We start from the raw sequence: 21,900 nt of genomic DNA on the forward strand, positions 1-21,900 counted from the left end.
GGAGGATGGTGGGGTCACCAGACTCTGGCCACTTGTGCCAAAACCACAGGCCGTGGGGCTGAAGGCTGCCAAGCCTGAACTGGGCTCTCTGGCCCCTCAGGGGCCCAGCACCATCTCCAACCCCACAGCAGACCAGTAGAGGCACAAAATCATCTCATGAAAATGCCTTTTATTCCCATAGTGAGTCTCCCCTCACCCCTGGGCATGGAGACCCATGTGGGGACCTGGCTCTCCTGGGGCTGTCTGCAAACCCCCCACCAGCCAGGACCCTGTGCACACAGGCCGGGCCTTGGGGCCCAACGCAGCCTCTGCCACTGTACTGCAGCAAAATCAGCCCTGTTCTCAGGGGTTCTAGGCGGCGACAAGTGATACGGACAGGCCCCAAGTCCAACTCTGCAGACACCAAATGTGGCCAGGCCCCACCCCTCAAACACTGAGGTGGTTCACCAGGTCCTCAACCCCCTCCCCCCATGTGGAGACCAGGTTCCTAACCGAAGTCTGGTCCATCTTTGCTGCGACAGTAAAAACCTACAAGGCAGCTCGACATCATGCTTTCTGTGGTTGGAAAACACGCCAGAGCAGGCCGGGCACCAAGTGTGCAGCCGGTCACAGCTCTAGGGGTGGGCAGGGCAGGACCCTCCCGTGGGTGCAGCCCAAACCCCCAGAACCCAGCAGCCCGGCACAGAGCGGTGGGTCCTGTGTGGACGGTGGACAGGAGGCCATGGACACAGCCTTCAGCTGAGCTGCTTGTCCTGCACGGGCCACATCCACCCGGTGCTGGGTGCAGCACCACTGCCTTCACGGGTTGCAGGGTGTGTCTGATGGGGCTCACTATACAGCTGGGGAAGGCACGGGGGGCAGGGGCAGCTCCAGGGTGGGCGTTTCAGCTGCTGGGGCCGGGCTGGGCTTCAGGTGGTCCAGCTGTTCCAGCTTCTGGCCGAGCTGCGTGTACAGCTCCTTCACAGCCTCCCCGCTCTGTAGGTGTACACACAGGTCACCTGGGATCACAGGGAAGCCGCACCTACACACGCACATCACCTGGGGTCACCACGCAGGCAGCCCCAGGGCACCCACCTGGCCTGTGGGCTCCAGGGCCCGCTGCAGCGCCTCTAGCCTGGCTGGTGTCACCCGGTGGTGCAAATGGATCAGGAGCCGCAGCACGTGCCGGTGCACATTCTCCTTCCTGGGGGGTGGTGCAGGCTGGGCCAGGGCTGCAGGCTCCTCCCACCCATGCCCCCAAGCTCCCAGCGGCCACCCCTCCCCAGTCCCTCAGCTCTGCAGGGCACTCGGTGGGAAGAGAATGTGGAGTCAGGGCAGAGACCAGGATGCAAGCCCACATCCAGGAAAGCTGCAGCATCTCCCACCTCGCCGGGGACCCCTGCGCTGCCCCACACCTTGATGAGGCTGTAAGGAGGAAGCCATCAAATAGGCTCGTGCAAAAGTCCTCCAGTGCGAACTCGTCGGCCAGCAATGCCAGGTTCCCGGTGAGCAGGTGCAGGAAGATGTCGCTGAAGGCCAGATCCCCGAAGGTCTCCACTGCAATGACACACACGTCAGCTCCGTGCCCGGGACCTCCAGGCTCATGAGGACCAGGGAGGCAGTGCCGTGGGGTCAGCCCTGATCTCAGGAGCACCAGATCCCCACAGTTCTCCACTGCAACGACACACACGTCAGCTCCGTGCCCGGGACCTCCTGGCTCATGAGGACCAGGGAGGCAGTGCCGTGGGGTCAGGCACCAGGCACCTGAGGGTGGGGCTCCAGCAGAGCAGAATGCTGAGGGGGCCCACCAGGCAGGGGGCAGCAGGGACAGCCAGGGTAGGGGACCACAGGGGTGGGGGGTCTGGGACTCCACACAGCACAGCCATAGCACACAGTCAGGAGCAGAGGGCTTAGGGGAGGCAGGGGGTGAGGGACAAGGACTAGTCACACATGGCCTTGCCCGGTGGCCACTAAACTGACCTCAGAAGAAAGAAAACCTAAAGAGACCACTAAATAGGAAAAAAAAAACCCAGAAAACTACCAAAACACTTGGCACTAAGTAAGTTTCACCATACCAGGACCTGGAGTGTTCTGGACTGTCCTAGAGAAACAAGAACAAAAAAAGAAACACAAGCCCTTTTTTGAAGCTGACTCAACGCTGACCAGGATAGAGAGACAGGTGGCAGGGTGAGGGTCTGTCCACACAGTCACCAGAAGGCAGCCCTGCATGTGTGTGGCTGTCACTGGCACGAACAAAAGTCACTCAGAGCTTGGGTGCTGCCGCCATTCCTCCTCCTGCGGCCACGGCCACACGCCAAGAGGTGCCAGAACACGGCCACCCTGCACCCTGGGAACAATGGTCCAGACGAGGACCACCAGTGAACGGGAGCGTGACAACATCGGGTCTGCAGAGCACCCGGTGCATCAGAGGAAGACGCACAGCCCCCAGGCTCCTTCCAGCCTCCCCTGACTGCTGCGTCCAAACACTCAGACACAGTGAGCAGCACACACTCAGAGCCCAAGGATGCCACCAACAAGTGCCAGCCAGAGATAACAGCCCTGATTTCCTCAACAAAATGAAACATAAAACCGTGCTATCATCAGAGATCTGAGAGGCAAAGCCCGCAAGACCAAGTTGGATCCTGATCTGAGCAAACCATCTGCACCAACGGTTTGCACAACTAAGGAAGCATAACCACCATGTAAAAAGTCAGCATTCAGGAATTACAGACCACTCCACTGAGATATGACAGTGACCCCGTGGTTTCATTTTTTAAAGCATCTTTATTTTGTGGTAACACCTACGCTAAATTCTCTTCGGCTGACACGTTACCCGCCCAGGCCTCATGCGAAGGTAGCCACACATCACAGTGGACGCTGGTGAGGGACCGAGGGGTTCATAAGCGTCCAGAATATAAAGTCCAAAAACAAACCAAAGAGGATGGGAGAGGTGCCATGGGAACTCTGTACTTCCTGCTCAATTGTTCTCTCTAAAACCGCTATAAAAAATAAAGCCTGTAAATTCCAATAACCGACCAACCTGAGGAGGTAGAAAGCAGGGAAGCACGCTAACGATAAAAAACAAAAACAAAGGAGAACCGTGAGGGCCGTGCCCATTCTCACCAGAGGCCCCCAGCAGAGCAGCAGCCAGCACCTATGGGGACAGTAGACATTGCCCACTCAGCAGAATAAGTCTGGGGCCTGTCACCCCAGTTTGTAGCCAACACAATGAAAAGAAAAGAAGAAACAAAAGTATTAAAATAAATAGAACAGAGGCAGCAAACAAAGTTAATTTATCTCTGGGTTCCTGGGAGTCTCAAAAACCAAACAATAAAATTCCAACCCTGTGGTCAGCAGAGTAACTGCAGAAAGATATTAGAATCCTCATCCCTGAACTGTCACTGTGCTGCCTGATGTGGCCAGAGGGACCCTGGAAGTGTGATCAGAAGGGCCCTGAGATGGGAGACAGCCCTGTACCACTGGGAGCCAAATGTGCTCACAAGGGTCCTCATGATGGAGACGGGAGGGTTGTGGGAAAGAGCTGTGAGGATGGAAAAAGTCTGAAGATGGAGGAGGGGGCCACAAGCCAAGGAACACAGCGGACTCCAGAAGGTGGAAAAGGCAAAAAACGGACCCTCTCTGGAGCCCCAGAGGGAGCCTGCCTTGCAGACACCTGGACTTAGCCCAGTGGGGCTTATGTGGGGCTCTGACCCTGGAACTAGAGAAGACAGTGAGTGTTGCTTGAAGCCAAGTTACTACTGCACAGCAAGCTCGTCCAGAGCCAGGAGAGTTCCGTTAGATGGCAGCTGGGTATAAATTAACACCCCTGGATCAACAGGTAGCTTTCCTCACACACAAAAAGCAAATACATAACACACACAACGTCACCAAAAACACCAGTGGTCCAGAAATATAATCACAGGACACCTGCAAGATCCTATGATGAGACCCTAAGACTTACAAGCCCCCAGGGCTAAGAGAGCCATGTGGACTGAGTCCTCCCCCACCTCGATTTGAAGTGCAGTTGAGGTTCCCCAGGAGGGGAGTTGGGGCTTTCTGCACCACTGGGCCAGATGGCTTGTCAACAGATGGGGTGAGCCTGGGGCACATGGGAAGGGAGAGCTGAAGCCCCTTCCTCACTCTGTATTAAAATCCTAGACAAGGATGAAACGAGGCACCAAGCTGGCCCAGGAGAAGAGGCCTGGATGTAGCAGCAGGCTCTGGGGCAGGGCAGGGGCGGGCTCACCCAGGCCGGGCAGCAGACGCAGCAGCGCACTCTTGTTCCTCTGCTTGGCGATGTGCAGCACATAGTAGAGCCCCACCTCACAGGCCATGCGCTGCTCTTGAAGGAACCTGTGTCAGTGGGCAGACCATCAGCCGAGGCACTCCGTGGGACCCCCCATCACAGGGCTGTCAGCATGGGGCACTCCACAAGACCCCCACAGGGCTGTCAGCTGGGGCGCTCCGCAAGACCCCCAAAGGGCCATCAGCCAGGGCGCTCCGCAGGACCCCCATAGGGCTGTCACCACGGAGAACGGCGCAGGACCGCCCCCCACAGGGCCATCAGCATGGGACTCTGCAGGACCCCCACAGAGCTGTCAGCACTAGACACTCCTCAGGTCCCACCCACTCAGGCCTGGGACACCTCCACGGGACCTCCCTGCAGGACTGGTCAAACACGGCTTCTCTGCCATGACCCCAAAAGGGGTGCATCCCACAGACCCAGATGTCTGCTGCCCCTTACTGCCCACCAGGCTCGTACTTGGTAAAGCTTTCTGGAAGTGTGTTTGGATAGGTGACTGGGGCCTTCTCTTCAGCAGGAAGCTTCTGGTCCACGTTGAAGGTATGGTCATCCACCACAAAAGACATGAGTGTCGGCAGGAACCTGGTGATGAGCTCCACTTCCTGGGAGGCCATGAGGTGAGCAGACTGTCCGCTGGCCCTCACCAAAGCCCTGCCCCCACGCCCCCTCCCACCTCCTATACACCTGCACCCCTCCGCTAGTCAGCTGCCCGAGAGCCCACCTCAAGTGGAAACCGTCATCAAGGGCCAGCTCCACTTTGTACCCACACGCCCGACACCCCATGGGGGCACTGTCCCCAAGGTAAGGGGTTGCATTTGGTATGGAGCTCTGGGACTGGGAGGCTCTTGACCACCTAGGCCCAGCCCTGCCCTGGGGAGGAGGACCAGGGCACACGGCTGGCCTTGAGACTCCGAAAGAGAAGGCAGGGTGAGGAGAGATGATGCCCCACAGCAAGTTACCATCTTGGGCTCCTTGAAGACCTGGCTGTCGATCATGTCCCAGGCGCCCTGCCCCAGGGACAGGAGCCTGAGCAGGAGGAGCAGGTCGGGGCTGTCCTGTGTGGGGAGGGGCCGGGCTCAGCAGGTGCTCGCCACATCTGTGCCTGCCTGAGCCCGCCCTCCTCCAACTCTAGCAGAAACTAGTGGGGCCTGGCCAAGCTGTCCATCTCCATCATAGGCTCCCCAGATATCCGCCCAATGCAGCATGACCCTCACCAGGGCAGGGCAGCGTGGTTCCCACCTATAGCCCATGTCCAAGCTTCCACCCAGAAGGGCCAGTGTGAGGCCCAACCCAATGCTACCTGGCACCACGGCCGCACTCACCCTAGGCAGCATCTCCTGGCCCACCAGTTCCTGCAGGTGCCTGATGGTGCTCAGCGCAAGTGTGTTGATGGCAAAGGGGTCACACAGGATCATGGACAAGTCCCTGGGAGGACAAAGTGCCAGCATGACTTCAGGAAGCCTGGCTACCCGCCCGCCAGGGGATGGCCTCCCTCCAAACTGAGTGACCGACTCCACCCTGGACTCTTTCAAAGACAACTTTCGAGACCCATAACCTGTCTCAATTCAGTCAAAAATCTCTGGAAAAAATAAAGAGCTTGTACATCCATAAAAAATTGGAAAAACTTTAGAGTCATATGTTTTGGCTCTGAAAACCTGACCAGACCCCTGAACCCAAAACCTGAGTGCTCTCCCCAACCAAGACAACACAATAAAGGAACAGAAACCGAGACAGGGCTGGGCCCTGGCATCATGGGGTCAGGGGCCCAGCTACACCAGTAAATGAAGACCCCCCTGCAGCCAAGGACACCGGGTCTGACCTGCCACTGCCCAGACACAGTGTCAACAGGGTGTGGCCATGACTGCCTCTAGACTGAAGGGCCCTGGCACTCCCCAAGCACAGGAACCACCTACCCCACCAGCTCCAAAGAGCTCTGCCACAGTGTGTCCCACTACCACACCGTGGGCTCAGGGCTGGTCGTGGGTTTTCTAAAACACCTGAGACAAATCCCTAACTGATGACTGCTAAGGGTCCAGAAAGTGCGGCGGTGGGCAGTCCTGCGCCCTGGACAGGCCCTCACCCCAGGACTTGCTCCTGCCCCTTCTTCACTCCGTCAAGAAAGCCCTGCAGCTCACGTGCCCGCTTGCTGTCCACGAACCGCTCCCGGATGCAGGCGTCCAGGCACCAGGTGAACTGCAGGGGGCAGCGTGGTCAGCATGTAGCCATGCCCCGCCACAGAGGACCAGATCCTGGGCCAAATGCCACTGAGGATGCCTAGAAACCTCGGCCCGAGAGCACATGCAGCCCCAGGAGGGGCCCTGCCTCACGCTCAGTGCCATGTTGGGGGCGGGGGCAATGCAGGAAGCCCCATCCCTGGAACTCTGGCGCCTTGCCGGCGAGCAGCCCCAAGGGCTCTAGGAAGGCAGGGGGAGCTGAGAGAGACCTCTGGGGCAGATGCAGGCATGGGGGGCAGAGTGGTGGCAGTCTACGGTGGCTGTGGGGTCTGTACCCACTGTAGCAAAAGGAGGTACAGGGAGGGGACAAGCGGGGGCGGGATCCTGGGAAGGCGCCAGGTCTCAGGCTCAGGCTCCAAGTTGGGGTCACCAGAGTGGCAGACCTGCTCGCTGGTGCGCCTGGAGCAGCGTCGCCTGGCAGGCGCCCACCTTGTGGCAGGGGTCCACCCAGGCAGGCGCCCACCTTGTGGCAGGGGTCCACCCAGGCAGGCACCCACCTTGTGGCAGGGGTCCACGGTGCAGATGTCACTAACGTCCAGGTCATGCAGGGACATGAGCAGCTCGGCCCTCAGCGTGCAGTAGTGCACGTTGCGTGTGCGCAGGAAGAGCGTACGCAGGAACTGCAGTACCATGTCGTACAGCTTCACCTTCTTCCCCACCATCTGCGTTAGCTTCTGCACTACCTGGCACCCAGAGAGGCCCGTCATGCCCGGGGCCTGCGCCCGCTCCCGGGGTCACCAAACAGAGCGCTGGTGCTGCCGACACCCGATTACCAGGAGACGGAGTTGGGGGATGGGGAGAAAGACAGGGAAACATGGGGACCCCACGCCACGCAGGGGGACGAGGGCGATGGGACGAGAAAGAGATTATGAAGGACCTAAACTGGCGATACACACAACATGCTGGGAAGGGGCTGGCACCCTCCTCCAGCATGCACTGCCCAATGGGGACAAGCCACAACGACTCAAACGTTCAGAAACGTGGCAGCTGAGATAAGCTATGAGTATAAAAGACATGCTAAAGACAAAAAAGACATAGCTTGCTAATGGTTTTTACACGAACTACGTGTTTAACTTACAATGCCACGGATACACTGAGTTAAATAAAACACGTTGATATACCTTTTAACATATTTCTTTCAACGTGGCTACCAAAAAGTTTTACGTTATATACGCAACTTACTTTATCTTTCTCTTGGACGCCCCCAAAAAACCAAACCCATTGCCATCCAGTAGGTTTTGACCCATATCAAACCTATAGGACAGAACAGGACCGCCTCACAGAGTTTCCAAAGAACGGTGGACCTTTTAATTAGCAGTAGAATGCTTAACCACTGTGCAACCAGGGCTAAAGTCGGCCCACTGAGAAACCTCAGTATAAAAACAAACAAACGGTTATTACAGATTTGAATTCAGAATAGTGCCGGTCTCGTTAATAAATACAACCTTAAGATGACTGTTTTCTAAAGAGTAAAAAAACACAATTCATACTATAAATTTACCAATTAACATACCATTTACAGATATAATATTAACCAAAAAGAAGTTGGGTTTTAGAGGTAGCAGTGGATAGGGAGGGAGCTGTCACTCTTCATTAAGGCCCTCCAGTGGATTTTGAGGCAGTTCTACTCTGTTCTATAGGGTCACTATGAGTCGGAATCGACTCGACGGCACTGGGTTGGGTTAGTGGATTTTAACCTTGTCCACCTTGTTAACCTTGTTCAGGTACTACTTTGTCAAAAAGCAAAATACCCACAAACACGAAACCGAACAAAATACAACACTGAGAGAAACAAATAGCAAAGCTCCCTCTCACCACAGATACAGCCCACCTTAAAGTAGCAGAACCACCAAACATGCATGGAGTAGGGGGCTCCTAGGTGCAGTCCGCACCTGCACCCACCGCTGCCCACCCTCACCTCGCCCTGGCGCCTCGTCTTAGGTGAGGGGCTGAAGAAGTTGTGCAGGACGGACAGCTCGGTGCTGAAGAGCGCAGCTTCCTTCTCCAGGATGTACTGCTTCAGCAGTGGGGAGACCTCGTCCCCAAAGAGTGCCTGGTTGTCCTGCCAGATCTGCCGCTTCACCTCCACCGCGCAGGCTCGGTACAGCTCCTTGTCGGCCATCACCAGCTTCAGCTTCTTCTCAGGCACCTGCAGGAGGGCCACCATCAGCCACGCCTCTACCTGGGAACCTCTTTCCAGACAAGTCAAGAGGCCATCTGCCCCAAAGGCAGAGACCTCCGCTAGCCCGGCTCCCTCCAGGAGAAGTTGGCACCTGTGACTGACCCCAGGGGGCTCCAAAGCCAAGGCAGGTGCCAAACCAAACCAAACTTGTTGCCGTCAAGTAGATTCCGGCTCATGGCGACCCCACGTGTGCCAGGATAGAACTGCTCCATAGGATTTTCTTGGCTGTAATCTTTATGGAAACAGATTGCCAGAACTTTCTTCTGCAGTACTGCAAGGTGGGTTCAAACCGCCAAAATTTCAGTTAGCAGCCAAGCGAAAACCACTTGTTCTACCCAGGCTCCTGGGACAGGTTCAGCCGTGCTGAATACAAAGGGGTCCTGCACCTCAACTCAAAGGCCCAGGATGCATCTCGGTGAGGCTCTTCAAGTGGAGCAAGCACGAAATGCGCCTAGAACAGCACTTGCCTGCCAAACCTCCCTGGAACTAAGCTGACCCCTGGGCCAAGCACACATTCTGAATTTGTGCCAACCGGGGGCACGTGGACAGGTCCACCTACCCTGTGCCACACTCCTGGCTCTCACCTTGGGCAAGTGTTTCATAACGCACATCACCACAGGCTGCAGGGATGGCATCTTCACCAGAGAGAAGCTCTTCTCCAGGAGGTCCTCCAGCTTCTTGTACCTGGAAAGACTTGCACAGCTGAGCAAGTCAGGAAGAGGCCGTCTGTCTGGCCCCAGACCCATGGCAATTAAGACAGCACCAGGCTGGCTTAACAATTCAAGACATTCTAAGGCTGAGAAGCAACTGCACCGTCACCTGCCCACAAGTCTGTAGTGGAAACCCACCTTTCCTCAGCCTTTCCCTCTGAGGCAATGGCAGACACTCTCTCTAGCAGCTTGTCCCGCAGTTCGTCAAACACCGACTGGTGGAACTCCAGCCGGGGCGTCCCATGCAGGTCCAGGAAGGGCAGGGCAGACTGCAAGGACGGCAGGAGCACGCCATTCTCGGTCTGAGGCGGCAGAGAGGCAGAAAGCGGTCGATTTCAGCTGCAGCCAAGTCTGAGTGCACAGGAGGCACGTTCGAGAGTGTCCCCCGCAGCTGCAACAGCTGGAGACCACCCAAAATAACCACCAATTAGACATTAGTGTAGGCCAACCTCGGAGATTCTAACACGGCTAACGGGGCAAAGAAATGAAAACTACAACTTCCCAAGGGAGCGCCTCGACTCGCCCGCCACCTGGCCTGCCGCCCGGCCCTCCCGTCGGGCCCCCACCCCCCACCCCGCCCGGCCCTCCCGTCGGGCCCCCACCCCCCGACCCCGCCGGCGGCCCCCCCACCTGGAACTGCTCAATGGCCTTGAGCGGCTCCGTGCAGTTCGTCAGCGTCTCCTTCAAGTCCTCGCCGTTGGCCACGCCCAGGTCCTGCAGCCCCGCGAACATGGCCGAGGCCCCGGCCCCCGCCCGGTTCGGCGCCCCATCCCCGACCCGCTCCCCGGGCGCCGCCGCGGACGCCGCAGGCCCCGCAGACGCCCGCTCTCCCGGGCCTCGGGGGCCGCCCGCGCCCCGCTCCCCCGCGCCCTCCAGCTCGGCCAGCTCTTGCCGCACCGCGGCTCCCCACGGGGTCCCGCAGCGACCCGCTCGCGCCCCGCGACCCTCGGCCCGGCCGCCGACCGGCCCAGGCGACACACCGCCGCCGCCGCGCAGAGGATCCTGGGAGCGGGGCCGTCACTTCGCGCGACGGAGAGCGACGGCGGCGGGGAGGAGGGCGCCGGGATGACGCACGCGCGCGTCGACGCGTCCCCGCCCCACCCAGGTCAAGCCCGCTCGCGCAGGCCAGGCCACGCCCCCACGGCCCCGCCGGCTCACTCCCCTCGCCGTCCCTTCCCTGCCCGTCTCCAGGCCCGCCCCTGTCGGCGCGACCCCGCCCCACGTCCCCGGGCCCGCCCCCGTGGGGGCGACCCGGCCCACGTCCCCGAGCCCGCTCCTGTCGGCGCGACCCCGCCCCACGTCCCCGGGCCCGCCCCCGGCCCCAAGGCCACGCCCCCACTTCCCCGGGCCCGCCCCCGGCCCCAAGGCCACGCCCCCTCCAGCGGCCCTCCTCTGCGCGCGCACCTGCAGTCCCGAGTCGTCTCGCTCCAGGTCTCCTCCGCCCGTGGCGCTCGAAGCCGCTGGCCTCGTCTCGCCTCTCCCAGCAGGGACCGAAAAAGCCCGGCCCCAAAACCCGCCGTGGGGGAAGGGGCAGAGGGTTCCACGGCGAGGGACTTCCCCGTCCTCCTTTGTGTTCGGGATGGACTTTTTTAGCCAAGAACGTTTTATTCCCTAATCGCTATGAAACCTGCCGCTGACCTTAGGTGGCTTTGACGTGGAGGGAGTGGAGCCCAGCCACCTGGAAGCTCTCACTTTCACCACCAGGTGCCCAGGTGGGGGCGCTCACACCCCCTGTGAAACGAGGACGTGCTCACGGGGGAAGCAGGGGACAGCAGAGACCTCGGCGCACCTTGGGCGCCCGAGTCGGGGCTGACCTTGGCTTCCCTGTGGGCTCCAACTCCGGCTAACCTAAGCGCGGCGGACTCCTGAGTCCCAGAGAGCTGCAAACGCAGGTCCCTGCCCCATAGTGCCCCTTGCAGCCCTGGTCGTTGCTCAGCTTGCGAACCCCTCACCACATCGTGCAGCTCTTCTACCTCTCGTCCACCCGCCAAGCCAACCTCCAGACATCCGCCTTTGCCCTTTTCACCGCCCTTAAGTCTGAGGTTTTCTCTACTAGGAAATGCCTTCCTGCAAACTCGTGCTTAGTTCTGAAAGCCGGTCCCTCTGTCGCCTCCTCCGACAAGCCCTCCCTCCTCAGCCCAGCTTCATCCTTGATGCTGTTCAACTTCTGGTTTGGGGCTTCAGGAGACACCTGGGGTGTGCCTGTGAGCAGGACTTCTGTCCATCACCCACTGGCCGAACTACTGCTGTGCTTCCCAGGCTGCTGGGCAAACTGGTCCCACCCAGAGATGGACACAGGTGCCTGGTGCTCTGGCTCCCTAGGCCTTGAGCTCCCCCCTGCAAAGGGAGTGATGGCGGCAACACCACAAGGTGGTTTTAGAGGGGCCAAGCTTCCACAGAGGAGACTGTGTGACCCTGGGGAGGGGACCGGGTCCGGGGCTGGGGGCAGGCACAGGGAGAACACCTGGAGGGATTGTAGCCAGCCACAAGAGCATCACCAGCTGTAGGCGAGTGGTCAGGGTGGTGGTCTCAGGGGCTGACCCCAGGAGAGGGCAGGCCAACAGCTCATGAGGACCAGGCTCCACTGTGGGCCTAGAGCTGAGGGGAAGGGGCAGGCCCTAACAAGGTGCACACACCCGAGCCACCTGCCTGCTAGTCTGGCCAGCCCGAATCTCCTGGCTTCGGCTTGGCCCGGGAGGTCCTGGCCTGAAGCTCTCAGGGAGAAGGTAGCCCATTGGGTTGGGCCTCTGGGCATGGGGCAGTGGGGCGGACCCAGATGAGCTGGGCCTCTGGGCCCTCCATCACAACTGGGTGGCTGGTCCCAGCTCAAGCTGGTGGCCACAGAGTCTGGCCCCCCACCTCAGCCCCAGCACTTGGGTCGTTGCTCAACAAGAAGCCTGGCCCCTAGCGATTGACTGGTGCCCAGACCAGCCCCTGGGTGCCACCCTATGTGACAGGCAAGGGGCAAGCACTGGCCAAGGGCAGCATTGATGACGGTGAGGCGGCACATGGAGGCGGGAATGGTGAGCTTACAAAAAGGCCAGAGTGAATGACAGCGTCTCTGTATAGCGTAAGGTGGGCAGGAGGAGACCGTAGCCTGGAATCTCTCGTCCATGGTCTCAGAAGGGTGGCCTGGGGTTCCCAGAGGGTCAGAAGGCTAGGCTAGGGGGCTGAGTTCCAGAGGGAGGCCTGGGAAGGCCCCAGGTGAAGCCAGGGTGCCACTCGATGGCCAGGCCAGCTCTGCCTGGTGGCTCTAGAGCGTGCTGAAGGGGCCCGTGTCATGGCGCTTGGGTCTCCGTGAGCCTTGGATGAGCACTCCAGGTGTCGAAGGGAAGCGTGAGTTGTAGCAGTCCTCCACGTGGTAGGTGGCTGGGCCAGGGGTGCACGCTGTAAAAAGAGGAGGCTGGGAGCCCCTCCCTGGCCCAGCTCCCACCCCTGGCCCCTGGGCCTTGTCCCTAGCTCCTGCCCCCAACCCATCCCAGTCCGGCCCCAGCTCCCGATCTCGTCTCCAGGACCCCAGCCCTCTCCCCAGCTCTTCCCCCGGCCCTGACAACTCCTGTCCCCCCACCCCCCAGCCCCGGCTCCCGGGCCTCCTTACAGGTGCTGACCCAGGAGGCGAAGGCAGGCGAGCGGCTCATAGAGAAGGCGGGTGAGCGTGGGCTCTGCAGGACAGACCCGGGCAGGATGTTGTAGGTGTTGGGGCTGGGCCGCTTTTCACCGGGGGGATGCAAAGAAGTCTGTAGGGGGGCCTGGGCCCAGGGGCTTGGTCCCCGAGCCTTGGGTGCGCGGGCATGGCCCTCAGGGGTCTTGGAGGTTGGGCAGTGACAGCCAGAGCTGAAGGCAGGCCGGATGGAGGGCTGGTAGTCAGTGGGCGATGGCCACTGCAGAAGGGCCAGAAGCTTCAGAGGCCCCTTCCTGGGCACCCTCCCCAAGGCCCCTCCCTACCCTGCCCAAGGCCCCTGCCTGCCCCTGCCACCCTGCCCAAGGTCCCTCCCCACCCTCCCCAGGACCCGCTCCCTACCCATCCTTCCCAGGACCCCCTCCCCACCTGCCCCAAGACACCTGCCCAATCCTCCCCAGTACCCCCTCTTCCCACCTGACCCAGGACACCTGTCCCATCCTCCCTAGGACCCTCTCCCCATTTACCCTCCCCAGGACCTCCTCCCGACCTGTTCTCCCCAGGACCCCTCCCCACCCACTCTACCCAGTCTTTTTCTTGAGTATTCTCCCTGGACCTCTCTCTGCCCATTCTTTTATGAGGTCCCTTCCCCACCCGTCCCCCACAGGACCCTTGCCCAGTTGATACCCCCCACCTTTTGCTCTCGGTTGAAGTCAGCTTTCTGTGTGAAGGGGTTTTCACTCTGAAGCCACACGGTCTGCCAGGCCCTGCGGCCACCACCCTCTGCAGAGGGAGGCATGATGGTTGGAGAGAAGGTGAGCTGGGGTGGACAGTGGGCTGGGAGAGACGGGCAGGGGAACAGAGGCAGGGTGTGGGGCCCGGCCCCACTCCCAGGTAAGGGAAGCCAGGAAGTGGGGTGAGGTGAACATGGGGAGTGGGGTCTTGGGGACACTTACCATGGGCAGGGGGCTTGCGGCCCATGGTATAGCAGGGATGTGGGGAGGACTCGCGCACAGATGCATCTGGCACTGGGTACTTCGTGGGGCTGGGGATCTCCAGGTCAGTCAGGATAGGGGGGCGCTGCTCCAGCACTGGCCGCAAGAAGCAAGTTCTGGGCCAGGGTACTCCTAGCAGGCTCCTCCCCCTCCCCACTCCCCGGGACCAGACTGGGGTGCCACTGATGGGTGCCGTGGCCAAGCTAGTACCCTTACTCACGCAGCTCCCTCAGGGTGCAGGTGCAGGCAGGCGGGAGGTCCTGAGGGGTGCCCATTCGCACCCTAAGGCCGGCCGGGAGATCGTGGGCCACTGGGGGCCATGCCTTGTCCCAGGCCATCTCGGGTTCCTGGCTCTCCAACAGCACAGAAGCCTTGGGCCTGCAAGGGAGACAAGGAGACACAGTCCAGCCCTGTCTGACTGCAGCCCCCATCCCAGGCTGCCATCCCGGCCCACCATCAGGAGTTACTGGTTGAGTGCTGGTGCTTTCTGCCCCAGCGGGCCATGGGTCCAGTGTTTGCCTCCGTTGATGTAAAAGTTTGCCAGGAATTTCACAGCTTTCTGGTCAAAATTCATGGCTGGCTCTCCGTCTCCCTGCTCCTCAGCACAGTTGCAGGGCTCTGTGACCTCACTGCTGGGTCACAGGGCCCCTCTGTTCCCAGGGCCTCCCTGGGGAAAGAGCACTGTCCAGCCCTGGAAGGGCTGCAGGGCTCTCAGCTGAGCCCTGGGGAGAGGGCAGCCAGTGAGCCCCGCTGCTGCTCCACCCAGCTATGCCCTCCCCTACCTACAGGCTGGGTCCCCTGGCTGTGACTGTGTCCCATCCAGCCCAGGCCTGCTGCCACTTAGAGGCCCTCCAGACTGGCAGATAGATGGATGGAGACATGTCGGGGGAAACACAAGTTTAACTGGGGCAAGGGGTCCACAGACTGCCCTGGGCCCTCCCCGGGTTGAGGTGTCTTTGAGAATTTAGTAACAGTGACTACAAACATGGCTGGGCCATGTCTTGCGTTAACGAAGCTCTTGTCATTGGATGCTTTGGCTGGCTCTACTTTGTCCCGTTAATAAATGTGGCTGTGGTGAAACGCACTGGCATCTATCTTTAGCTAAATATCCAGCTGCTTTCTTAGGACCGAGTCCTCGGAGTGTGTAAAGTGCTCAGCCTGTGTTGCCAAATTGCTTTCCAGAGAGAGTCTACCAAATTACAGGTTACTCTCAGGTGGTCCTGCCAGCCACGGTGGTTGCCAGCACTTAATCAGCAGCCATTTGATGGGTAAGGTTCAGCCTTATGTCTGTTTCTTTCTTAAGGTATTTATGTATTTTTCTAGTGGGGTATAACTTTTCATATTGTTTGTTTTGTGAAGGTTTTTCATATGGATTTTGTATCTGTCGCACTTTTTTCCCAAGTTTGTGGTTTGCTGTTTGGTATTGTTTAAGCTAGCTTTTGACTTGTTCAGGAACCCATTCTTCCTTTATGATTCTTTTTTTGTATGGTTAGAAAGTCCTTCCTGTACAGAACACCGGGGTCCCTGGGCAGTGCAGACATTAAGCACTTGGCCCCAACCTTGTGGAGGTTCAAATCCTGCCCGGAGACGCCTTGGAAGATGGGCCTGGCTCTCTGCTTCCGAATGGTCACAGCCTTGAAAATCCTATGGAGCGGTTCTGCTCTGTACACATGGGGTCACTATGAGTTGGAGTCTACTCAACAGCAACTGGTGTATAAAAATCCAGGACGGGTTGAGGATGGAAGCTTGGAAACCCCAGACCTGAAAGAGGCTTTTGACCATAGCCCTTCATATGGACAGCTAGGGGAGGGGACGCCCTGAGCCACATCCTGCGGCAGGGGCGGCTTCTCAGGGGGCTGCTGGCCTCAGAGGAGTGGTTAGAGTCCAGGCTGAAGCCCATCTGCCCCTTCCCAATGGACCTACTTGCTCTACGACAATAGTCCCTGTTTCTGAGCTCTGAGGCTCAGTGAGATGGGGGCCTCCCTCCTAGGCCTACCCATCCCGAGCCCAGGTGCTCTGCCTTGCTTGGGCCTCGGTGTCCCGTGGGTAGAAGGGAGCACTCCCTGGTGAGCACATGGCCTGGTCCAGGTGGTGCCCAGTAATGCTGGACCTCTTCACAATGGTTGCCCAGCAACAGGGACTCCTCCCAGGGAGGGAGCCAGACACACCAGAAGGGGCCTGGAGCAGGAAGGGCAGCGTAGAGGCAAGATGACAGCTACCCAGAAACACAACCTCTTCACGCCAGAACCGCACTATATCCCTGGGTAAGAGCCGGTGTGCTGGTGGGAGGCTGCAGCCAGCTGCCGGGGGCTCCAGAGCTGGAAGAGGTGGGAGACCTGGGGCAGAGGGTGCTCCGGGGAGGGGGCCTCCAGGGGCCCAGGCCTCCCCCAACCCTGGCCCTGGCCACAGGCTACATACTAGGGAACAGCATGTCTGTAAAGAGCAGAAAACAGGCAACCAGCAGCCAGCTGAGGCTGGTTAAATAAATGCCATGCCCCTGCCATGCCCCCTGCTTTCTCAAAGATGAGGTCAGCACCCAGGGCAAACGGTGTAAACAGATAAATACAAATGCCAGCTGCTCGCTGGGTGTCTCCCCGAATGTGAAAACTAAGACAGCCCTTCTCGGTAGTGTGTGCACATGTGTGCATCTGTGCACGTGGGCATCAAAATACACACACACGGATACACATGAAAAAGGGAAAAGGCTGGGAAGGAATCAAACCTAACTTTTTTTAGGTTTTGAAATTCATTTGCATAGAAGTCTGAGAAGTAGTCTCATTTTTTTTAAGCACTATTTGTTTTCTCGCTTTTTCACGGCCCCAACCAGAAACTCTATCCGTTAAGCAATAGCTGTCTGCTCTTTCTTCTCCGGGCCTGGTAATCACAAATCTACTTTCTGACTATGCATTTGTCTATTCTAGATGTTGTTGGGAGGGGATAGGAGGAGCTGGAGGATGGCTGGGTCCAGGGAGCATGAGCACCCAAGGGTGGTGGTGAGCCACTGCGTAAAGTAGACAACACTGTTCTCCCAGTATTAGAGGTGAGGTCAGGTAACTCAGGTAACTCGCTGCAAGTCGAGCAGCTGTAAGTGTAGGCAGGCTGGATCTGTGCCTCCCCACCCCGCATGCCCACAGGCCCTGCCTCCTCCTCCTCTTCCCTCCACAGCTATGCCGGCTTCTATCCACAGCTGCGATACCAGGTGGGGAACACCTATGGGCACACCACGGCCCAGCTGCTCATGGACCCCAGCGTGCAGAAGAGCCCCTGCTCTGTGCTGTCGCCCATGTCCAGGCCCAAGTTCATTGAGGACTTCAGCAAGTCCAAGCCACCCTTTGTTCCCTGCCGGGAATTGACCCAGCCCTACATCCCACACTACACCGGTGAGCGCCAGACCTTAGCCTGTCACCCGCCGCCGCCCACCCATCTGCCCGCTTTGCTCACCAGCTGCTGTCTCTACAGGTCTCAAGCCCTACAAGAACTTTGAGATCTTGGGCCAGTTTCCACCCCAGGGCACACATGCCCAGGGGCTGCCGGGGGCAGAGAGTGTATCCAGGCAGGTGCCGCTCCCTCCAGGTTTCATGCCCTATCCCCCCTACCCACCGTGCCCACCGGGGAGGAAGGGCAACTCCAGAGACTTCGGACACTCAGATCTGAGGCTGGCCTTTGGGGAGGTGGGCTGGAGAAGCCCCCACCCTGCCCAGGAGGTCCCGGGGCAGTACCAGGTAACCAGGAGACTCAGCGGGGGGACTGAGCCTCACCCCACACCCAGACCCAGGTGGGGCCTGGAAGGTGACTTGTTCCTCCCCCTCCCAGCTGTACCACTGCCGGAGGGATGAATACCCACCCCTGCCCCACCAGTCAGAGACACTGGACGTGGGCAGGTTTGAGAGGCTGCCTCAGCTGGACCACCCCAACCTGATCCAACGCAAGGCTATCTCAGGTGAATGCGGGTGTGAGTGGGCTGAGGCATTCTCTCCAGGGCCGGGGGGGAGGGAGGAGCACAGGTAGAGGAGGAGGGCTGCAAGAGCTGTCACCTCCCAGGCAGGCCCCAGGCCTGCTCCCTGTTTCAATTCTGGCCCTAAGGGGGCAGCACCAGTGTTTAGGGAAGGAAAAGAATCCCAGCCGGCTTCCGGGATGTGTGTGGCGAGGGGTCTGCCACTGGGACGGGGAAGGCATCGCAGTCTTCCCTTCCTGCAGGCTACGCTGGCTTCGTGCCCCGCTTCGCCTGGGTGATGGGCGTGAATTACCGTGATGGGGTCACACAAGCCATGGATGAGTTTGACAGGAACCAGGTATAGCCATCAGCGAGGCAGGCTTGCTCCCGGTGTCTTAGCTTAGCTCTGCAGTGAACCACCTGAGTGGCAGGGGCCGGGAGGGCCTGGCCACCTTCCACTGCTTCCTAGGAGAGGCCTGGGGAGGAGGCTCCGCCTGGCCTAGGGCCTGTCAAGGTTGCCTTGCCCTCTCTGCTTCCCAGGAGGGCCCCCCGTCCCACTCCTAGCCTTTCAGACATCTGGTTCCTTGCTGCAGTGAAGTGCTTGTGCTGGGGGAGAAGAGCCCCTGGGAGGTTAAGCACTTCCCAGAGCAGGCCAGCATCCTCCCACCCCAATCTGACTTGCTGGTGTGGGGCTGGGGGCTGCAGAGCATCAGGGTCTGCCTCTACACTCAGTTCCTGTCTAGGAACCCCATCTGTGCCCTGGGCCAGAGGCTGCCCAAAACACACTGGCCCAGCAACACCATCTACAGCAGCCAAGGCCTGATTCCCTTCTACATGGGGTTTATACCATGTGAGTACACGGGGCGGGGTGTCAGGATGTGGGACGTGGCCATCAGCTCAGGCAGTTGCACCTAGGGAGGGGGCGGTTGACTGGGCACACCCACCATCATCCCTCCCCCAGCGTGGACTAGACTTGAACAGTGGAGTCTGGGACCAAGGTCTGCCTCACACCGGGGTCTGGTCCTCCTTGAGGAAGCAGACTTCTTCACCAGCCAGTGGAGTCTGGCCAGGTGACCAGGGCTCAGCTGCACCTGTCCCCCTACCCAGCCACTCAAGACAGCTATGCGCTCACATTTGGCAACAGCACCCGGAAGGCCTATCAGAAGGAAACAGAGAGGCGGGGCCGCACACTATGAAAACGCTTTAATGGAGATGTCTGTACAGCATGTAAGGAGAGACAGAAGGACAGCAAGTGAGACAGTGAAACATGGTATCAGAACAGGTTGTGAATGAATAAAGAGTTCACACCGCTTCCACGCTTCCCCACTAGCAGAGCGCCCTAGGCCACTTCCTCCTCGGCCTCCTCCTCAAACTCGCCCTCCTCCTCAGCTGTGGCATCCTGGTACTGCTGGTACTCGGACACCAGGTCGTTCATGTTGCTCTCAGCCTCAGTGAACTCCATCTCGTCCATGCCCTCGCCTGTGTACCAGTGCAGGAAGGCCTTGCGCCGGAACATGGCCGTGAACTGCTCGGAGATGCGCTTGAACAGCTCCTGGATGGCCGTGCTGTTACCAATGAAGGTGGCAGACATCTTGAGGCCGCGGGGCGGGATGTCGCAGACAGCCGTCTTCACGTTGTTGGGGATCCACTCCACGAAGTAGCTGCTGTTCTTGTTTTGCACGTTCAGCATCTGCTCGTCCACCTCCTTCATGGACATGCGGCCCCGGAAGACGGCGGCCACCGTTAGGTAGCGGCCGTGGCGGGGGTCACAAGCGGCCATCATGTTCTTGGCATCAAACATCTGCTGGGTGAGCTCGGGCACGGTCAGGGCCCGGTACTGCTGGCTGCCCCGGCTGGTCAGCGGGGCGAAGCCGGGCATGAAAAAGTGTAGGCGGGGGAAGGGCACCATGTTGACGGCCAGCTTCCGCAGGTCAGCATTGAGCTGGCCTGGGAAACGCAGGCAGGTGGTGACCCCACTCATGGTAGCTGACACCAGGTGGTTCAGATCACCGTAGGTGGGCGTGGTCAGCTTTAGGGTTCTGAAGCAGATGTCGTAGAGAGCTTCGTTATCAATGCAATAGGTCTCGTCTGTATTCTCCACCAGCTGGTGCACCGAGAGGGTGGCGTTGTAGGGCTCCACCACCGTGTCTGACACCTTGGGCGAGGGCACCACACTGAAGGTGTTCATAATCCTGTCAGGGTATTCCTCCCGGATCTTGCTGATGAGGAGGGTGCCCATCCCAGACCCAGTCCCCCCACCCAGGGAGTGGGTCAGCTGGAAACCCTGCAGGCAGTCACAGCTCTCGGCCTCCTTCCTCACAACGTCCAGCACCGAGTCGACCAGCTCTGCACCTTCTGTGTAGTGCCCTTTGGCCCAGTTGTTCCCAGCACCACTCTGACCTGCAAGGGAGAACAGCTGCTGGTCATTCTCAGCCAGGCACTCCCACCACAGATCATCTGCGTCCATGCCAAAAGAGCCAGATAATGTGGTGTGAGGTGGCACACAAAGTTCGTCCTGTGGGCAGAGCAGACAAGCCCCCAAAACCATGAGACTACAGTCTGCCCAGTTAGGAGTTAAATTAGAGGCCAAAGTTGAGACAGCCTAACAATAAACCAGCCCCTCCCACGGCAGCCCTGCCAATTCCCAAGGACAAGTCTAGCTCCAGAGAGATTACACCTGCGCGTTCCTTCCCTACAGACAGCTGAGCCTTTCTCCCAAAGCCGATTTATGAGAAGGGATTGAGTGACTCCAGGGGAAGCGTGTCCAGGGGCCTAGTTTTTGCCCTGGGGAGGGTGGATTCTGACAGTGACCTTTGGGCCTGCCCATGGATGGCCGTCCTGGCTTTCCAGCCACCCACACAAGCCCCACCCTGCTCACCAAAGACGAAGTTGTCGGGGCGGAAGATCTGCCCGAAGGGCCCTGAGCGCACAGAGTCCATGGTGCCCGGCTCCAGGTCCACCAGCACGGCGCGGGGCACGTACTTGCCACCTGGGGGGGGGCGGGAAGGGCGTCGGCGGGGGCGGGGGGCGGGGGAGCGGGGGGGCGCCGGGGGGCCGCGGGGGGGGCCGGGGGCCGCGGGGGGGGCCTGGGGGCGCCGGGGGGCCGCGGGGGACCTGGGGGCTCACCGGTGGCCTCGTTGTAATACACGTTGATCCGCTCCAGCTGCAGGTCGCTGTCGCCGTGGTAGGTGCCGGTGGGGTCGATGCCATGCTCGTCGCTGATCACCTCCCAGAACTGCGAGGCGGCGGGCGGGCGCGGGGCTGAGTCACGCCCGGCCGGTGCGCAGGGAGGCGGCCCTGCCCCCGCCCGGCTCCTCCGCCGCCCCGCCCCGCACCTGCCGACCCCCGCAGGGCGGGCGCCGAGGGCCGCAGTCCGGGGCCGCAGTCCGGGGCCGCAATGCGGGGGCGCCGCCCGCCCGCCGCCGCCGCCGCCGCCGCCATCTTCCCGGCCGCCCGCCCGCCCGCCCGCCCGCCCGCCCGCCCGGCGCCCCCCCCGCGGCCCCCCGCCTACCTTGGCGCCGATCTGGTTTCCGCACTGCCCGGCCTGCAGGTGCACGATCTCCCTCATGGCGGCGGCGGCGGCGCGGGCAGCAGGTCCAAACCGGGAATGGAAGAGCGGGCACACGGACTGCTACAACCGACGCTGCGCGAACCCTTATATATACGCGGCGCCCGCCCCCGCCGGCGTCGTATTGGGCTTCCAGAACGAGGCTGGCAAGTGACCTCGATTGATTGGCTGCTACCCCGACCATCGAGCCGCCTAAGGCCCGCCTTCCCACGGCGGAGCGCTCTTTATTGGTCAGCCGCTTCCTGCGCTCTCCCTATCCAAGTCCTCCCCCATCGCGCCGCAGTGCTCTGCCCATTGGGTGTTTCAAATGATTGATTTGTGCTTTCATTGGCTGTCGCCGGGGTGCACGGCGACGGGCTGGTGCTATTGGCCAAAC

General features: G+C 60.0%; 4 protein-coding genes across 4 annotated transcripts; 1 reads left to right on the forward strand and 3 right to left on the reverse strand.

The window, feature by feature from the left end:
* Positions 1 to 147: 147 nt before the first annotated feature.
* Positions 148 to 12,143, reverse strand: NELFB (negative elongation factor complex member B). The gene is made up of 15 exons (XM_049896445.1): positions 12,045 to 12,143; positions 10,510 to 10,974; positions 10,039 to 10,410; positions 9,547 to 9,710; positions 9,283 to 9,382; positions 8,435 to 8,665; positions 7,014 to 7,199; positions 6,363 to 6,475; positions 5,605 to 5,707; positions 5,242 to 5,337; positions 4,742 to 4,884; positions 4,226 to 4,332; positions 1,395 to 1,536; positions 1,075 to 1,183; positions 148 to 975 (listed from the first exon to the last, which is right to left on the reverse strand). Exons 1-15 carry the CDS (start codon positions 12,141 to 12,143, stop codon positions 832 to 834), a joined length of 2,574 nt encoding a protein of 857 aa, XP_049752402.1. The 3' UTR covers positions 148 to 831.
* A 518-nt stretch (positions 12,144 to 12,661) lies between these two features.
* On the reverse strand, positions 12,662 to 14,596 carry STPG3 (sperm-tail PG-rich repeat containing 3). Its single transcript, XM_049896426.1, has 6 exons — positions 14,490 to 14,596; positions 14,243 to 14,400; positions 13,984 to 14,118; positions 13,722 to 13,810; positions 13,007 to 13,289; positions 12,662 to 12,795 (listed from the first exon to the last, which is right to left on the reverse strand). The coding sequence occupies exons 1-6, from the start codon at positions 14,594 to 14,596 to the stop codon at positions 12,662 to 12,664; spliced, it is 906 nt and encodes a 301-aa protein (XP_049752383.1).
* Positions 14,597 to 16,230: 1,634 nt separating this feature from the next.
* FAM166A (family with sequence similarity 166 member A) lies at positions 16,231 to 19,152 on the forward strand. The gene is made up of 7 exons (XM_049896425.1): positions 16,231 to 16,286; positions 17,188 to 17,402; positions 17,482 to 17,744; positions 17,836 to 17,962; positions 18,220 to 18,314; positions 18,689 to 18,806; positions 19,064 to 19,152. Exons 1-7 carry the CDS (start codon positions 16,231 to 16,233, stop codon positions 19,150 to 19,152), a joined length of 963 nt encoding a protein of 320 aa, XP_049752382.1.
* On the reverse strand, positions 19,145 to 21,606 carry TUBB4B (tubulin beta 4B class IVb). The gene is made up of 4 exons (XM_049896424.1): positions 21,468 to 21,606; positions 21,083 to 21,191; positions 20,835 to 20,945; positions 19,145 to 20,356 (listed from the first exon to the last, which is right to left on the reverse strand). Exons 1-4 carry the CDS (start codon positions 21,522 to 21,524, stop codon positions 19,296 to 19,298), a joined length of 1,338 nt encoding a protein of 445 aa, XP_049752381.1. The 5' UTR covers positions 21,525 to 21,606; the 3' UTR covers positions 19,145 to 19,295.
* Positions 21,607 to 21,900: the final 294 nt, after the last annotated feature.

This window comes from Elephas maximus, chromosome 9, assembly GCF_024166365.1.
Source record: "Elephas maximus indicus isolate mEleMax1 chromosome 9, mEleMax1 primary haplotype, whole genome shotgun sequence".
Taxonomy (NCBI): Eukaryota; Metazoa; Chordata; class Mammalia; order Proboscidea; family Elephantidae; genus Elephas; species Elephas maximus.

Bases quoted from the DNA above. Each gene is read 5' to 3' on its own strand.
- NELFB (XM_049896445.1), bottom strand. From the start codon at position 12,143: ATGGGCTACCTTCTCCCTGAGAGCTTCAGGCCAGGACCTCCCGGGCCA. The intron at 5,708-6,362 runs GTGAGGGCCTGT...TTGTCCTCCCAG, and splicing joins GGGCAGGAGCAAGTCCTGGG to GGACTTGTCCATGATCCTGT. The intron at 4,885-5,241 runs GTAACTTGCTGT...ATGGCCTCCCAG, and splicing joins TCTTCAAGGAGCCCAAGATG to GAAGTGGAGCTCATCACCAG.
- STPG3 (XM_049896426.1), bottom strand. From the start codon at position 14,596: ATGAATTTTGACCAGAAAGCTGTGAAATTCCTGGCAAACTTTTACATC. The intron at 13,290-13,721 runs GTGGGGGGTATC...GCCCTTCTGCAG, and splicing joins ACTTCAACCGAGAGCAAAAG to TGGCCATCGCCCACTGACTA. The intron at 12,796-13,006 runs GTAAGGAGGCCC...CTCTTTTTACAG, and splicing joins CGCCTCCTGGGTCAGCACCT to CGTGCACCCCTGGCCCAGCC.
- TUBB4B (XM_049896424.1), bottom strand. From the start codon at position 21,524: ATGAGGGAGATCGTGCACCTGCAGGCCGGGCAGTGCGGAAACCAGATC. The intron at 21,192-21,467 runs GTAGGCGGGGGG...GCCGCCTCGCAG, and splicing joins GAAACCAGATCGGCGCCAAG to TTCTGGGAGGTGATCAGCGA. The intron at 20,357-20,834 runs GTGAGCAGGGTG...TCTCCCTTGCAG, and splicing joins CCCCGACAACTTCGTCTTTG to GTCAGAGTGGTGCTGGGAAC.
- FAM166A (XM_049896425.1), top strand. From the start codon at position 16,231: ATGACAGCTACCCAGAAACACAACCTCTTCACGCCAGAACCGCACTAT. The intron at 16,287-17,187 runs GTAAGAGCCGGT...TTCCCTCCACAG, and splicing joins GAACCGCACTATATCCCTGG to CTATGCCGGCTTCTATCCAC. The intron at 17,403-17,481 runs GTGAGCGCCAGA...CTGTCTCTACAG, and splicing joins CTACATCCCACACTACACCG to GTCTCAAGCCCTACAAGAAC.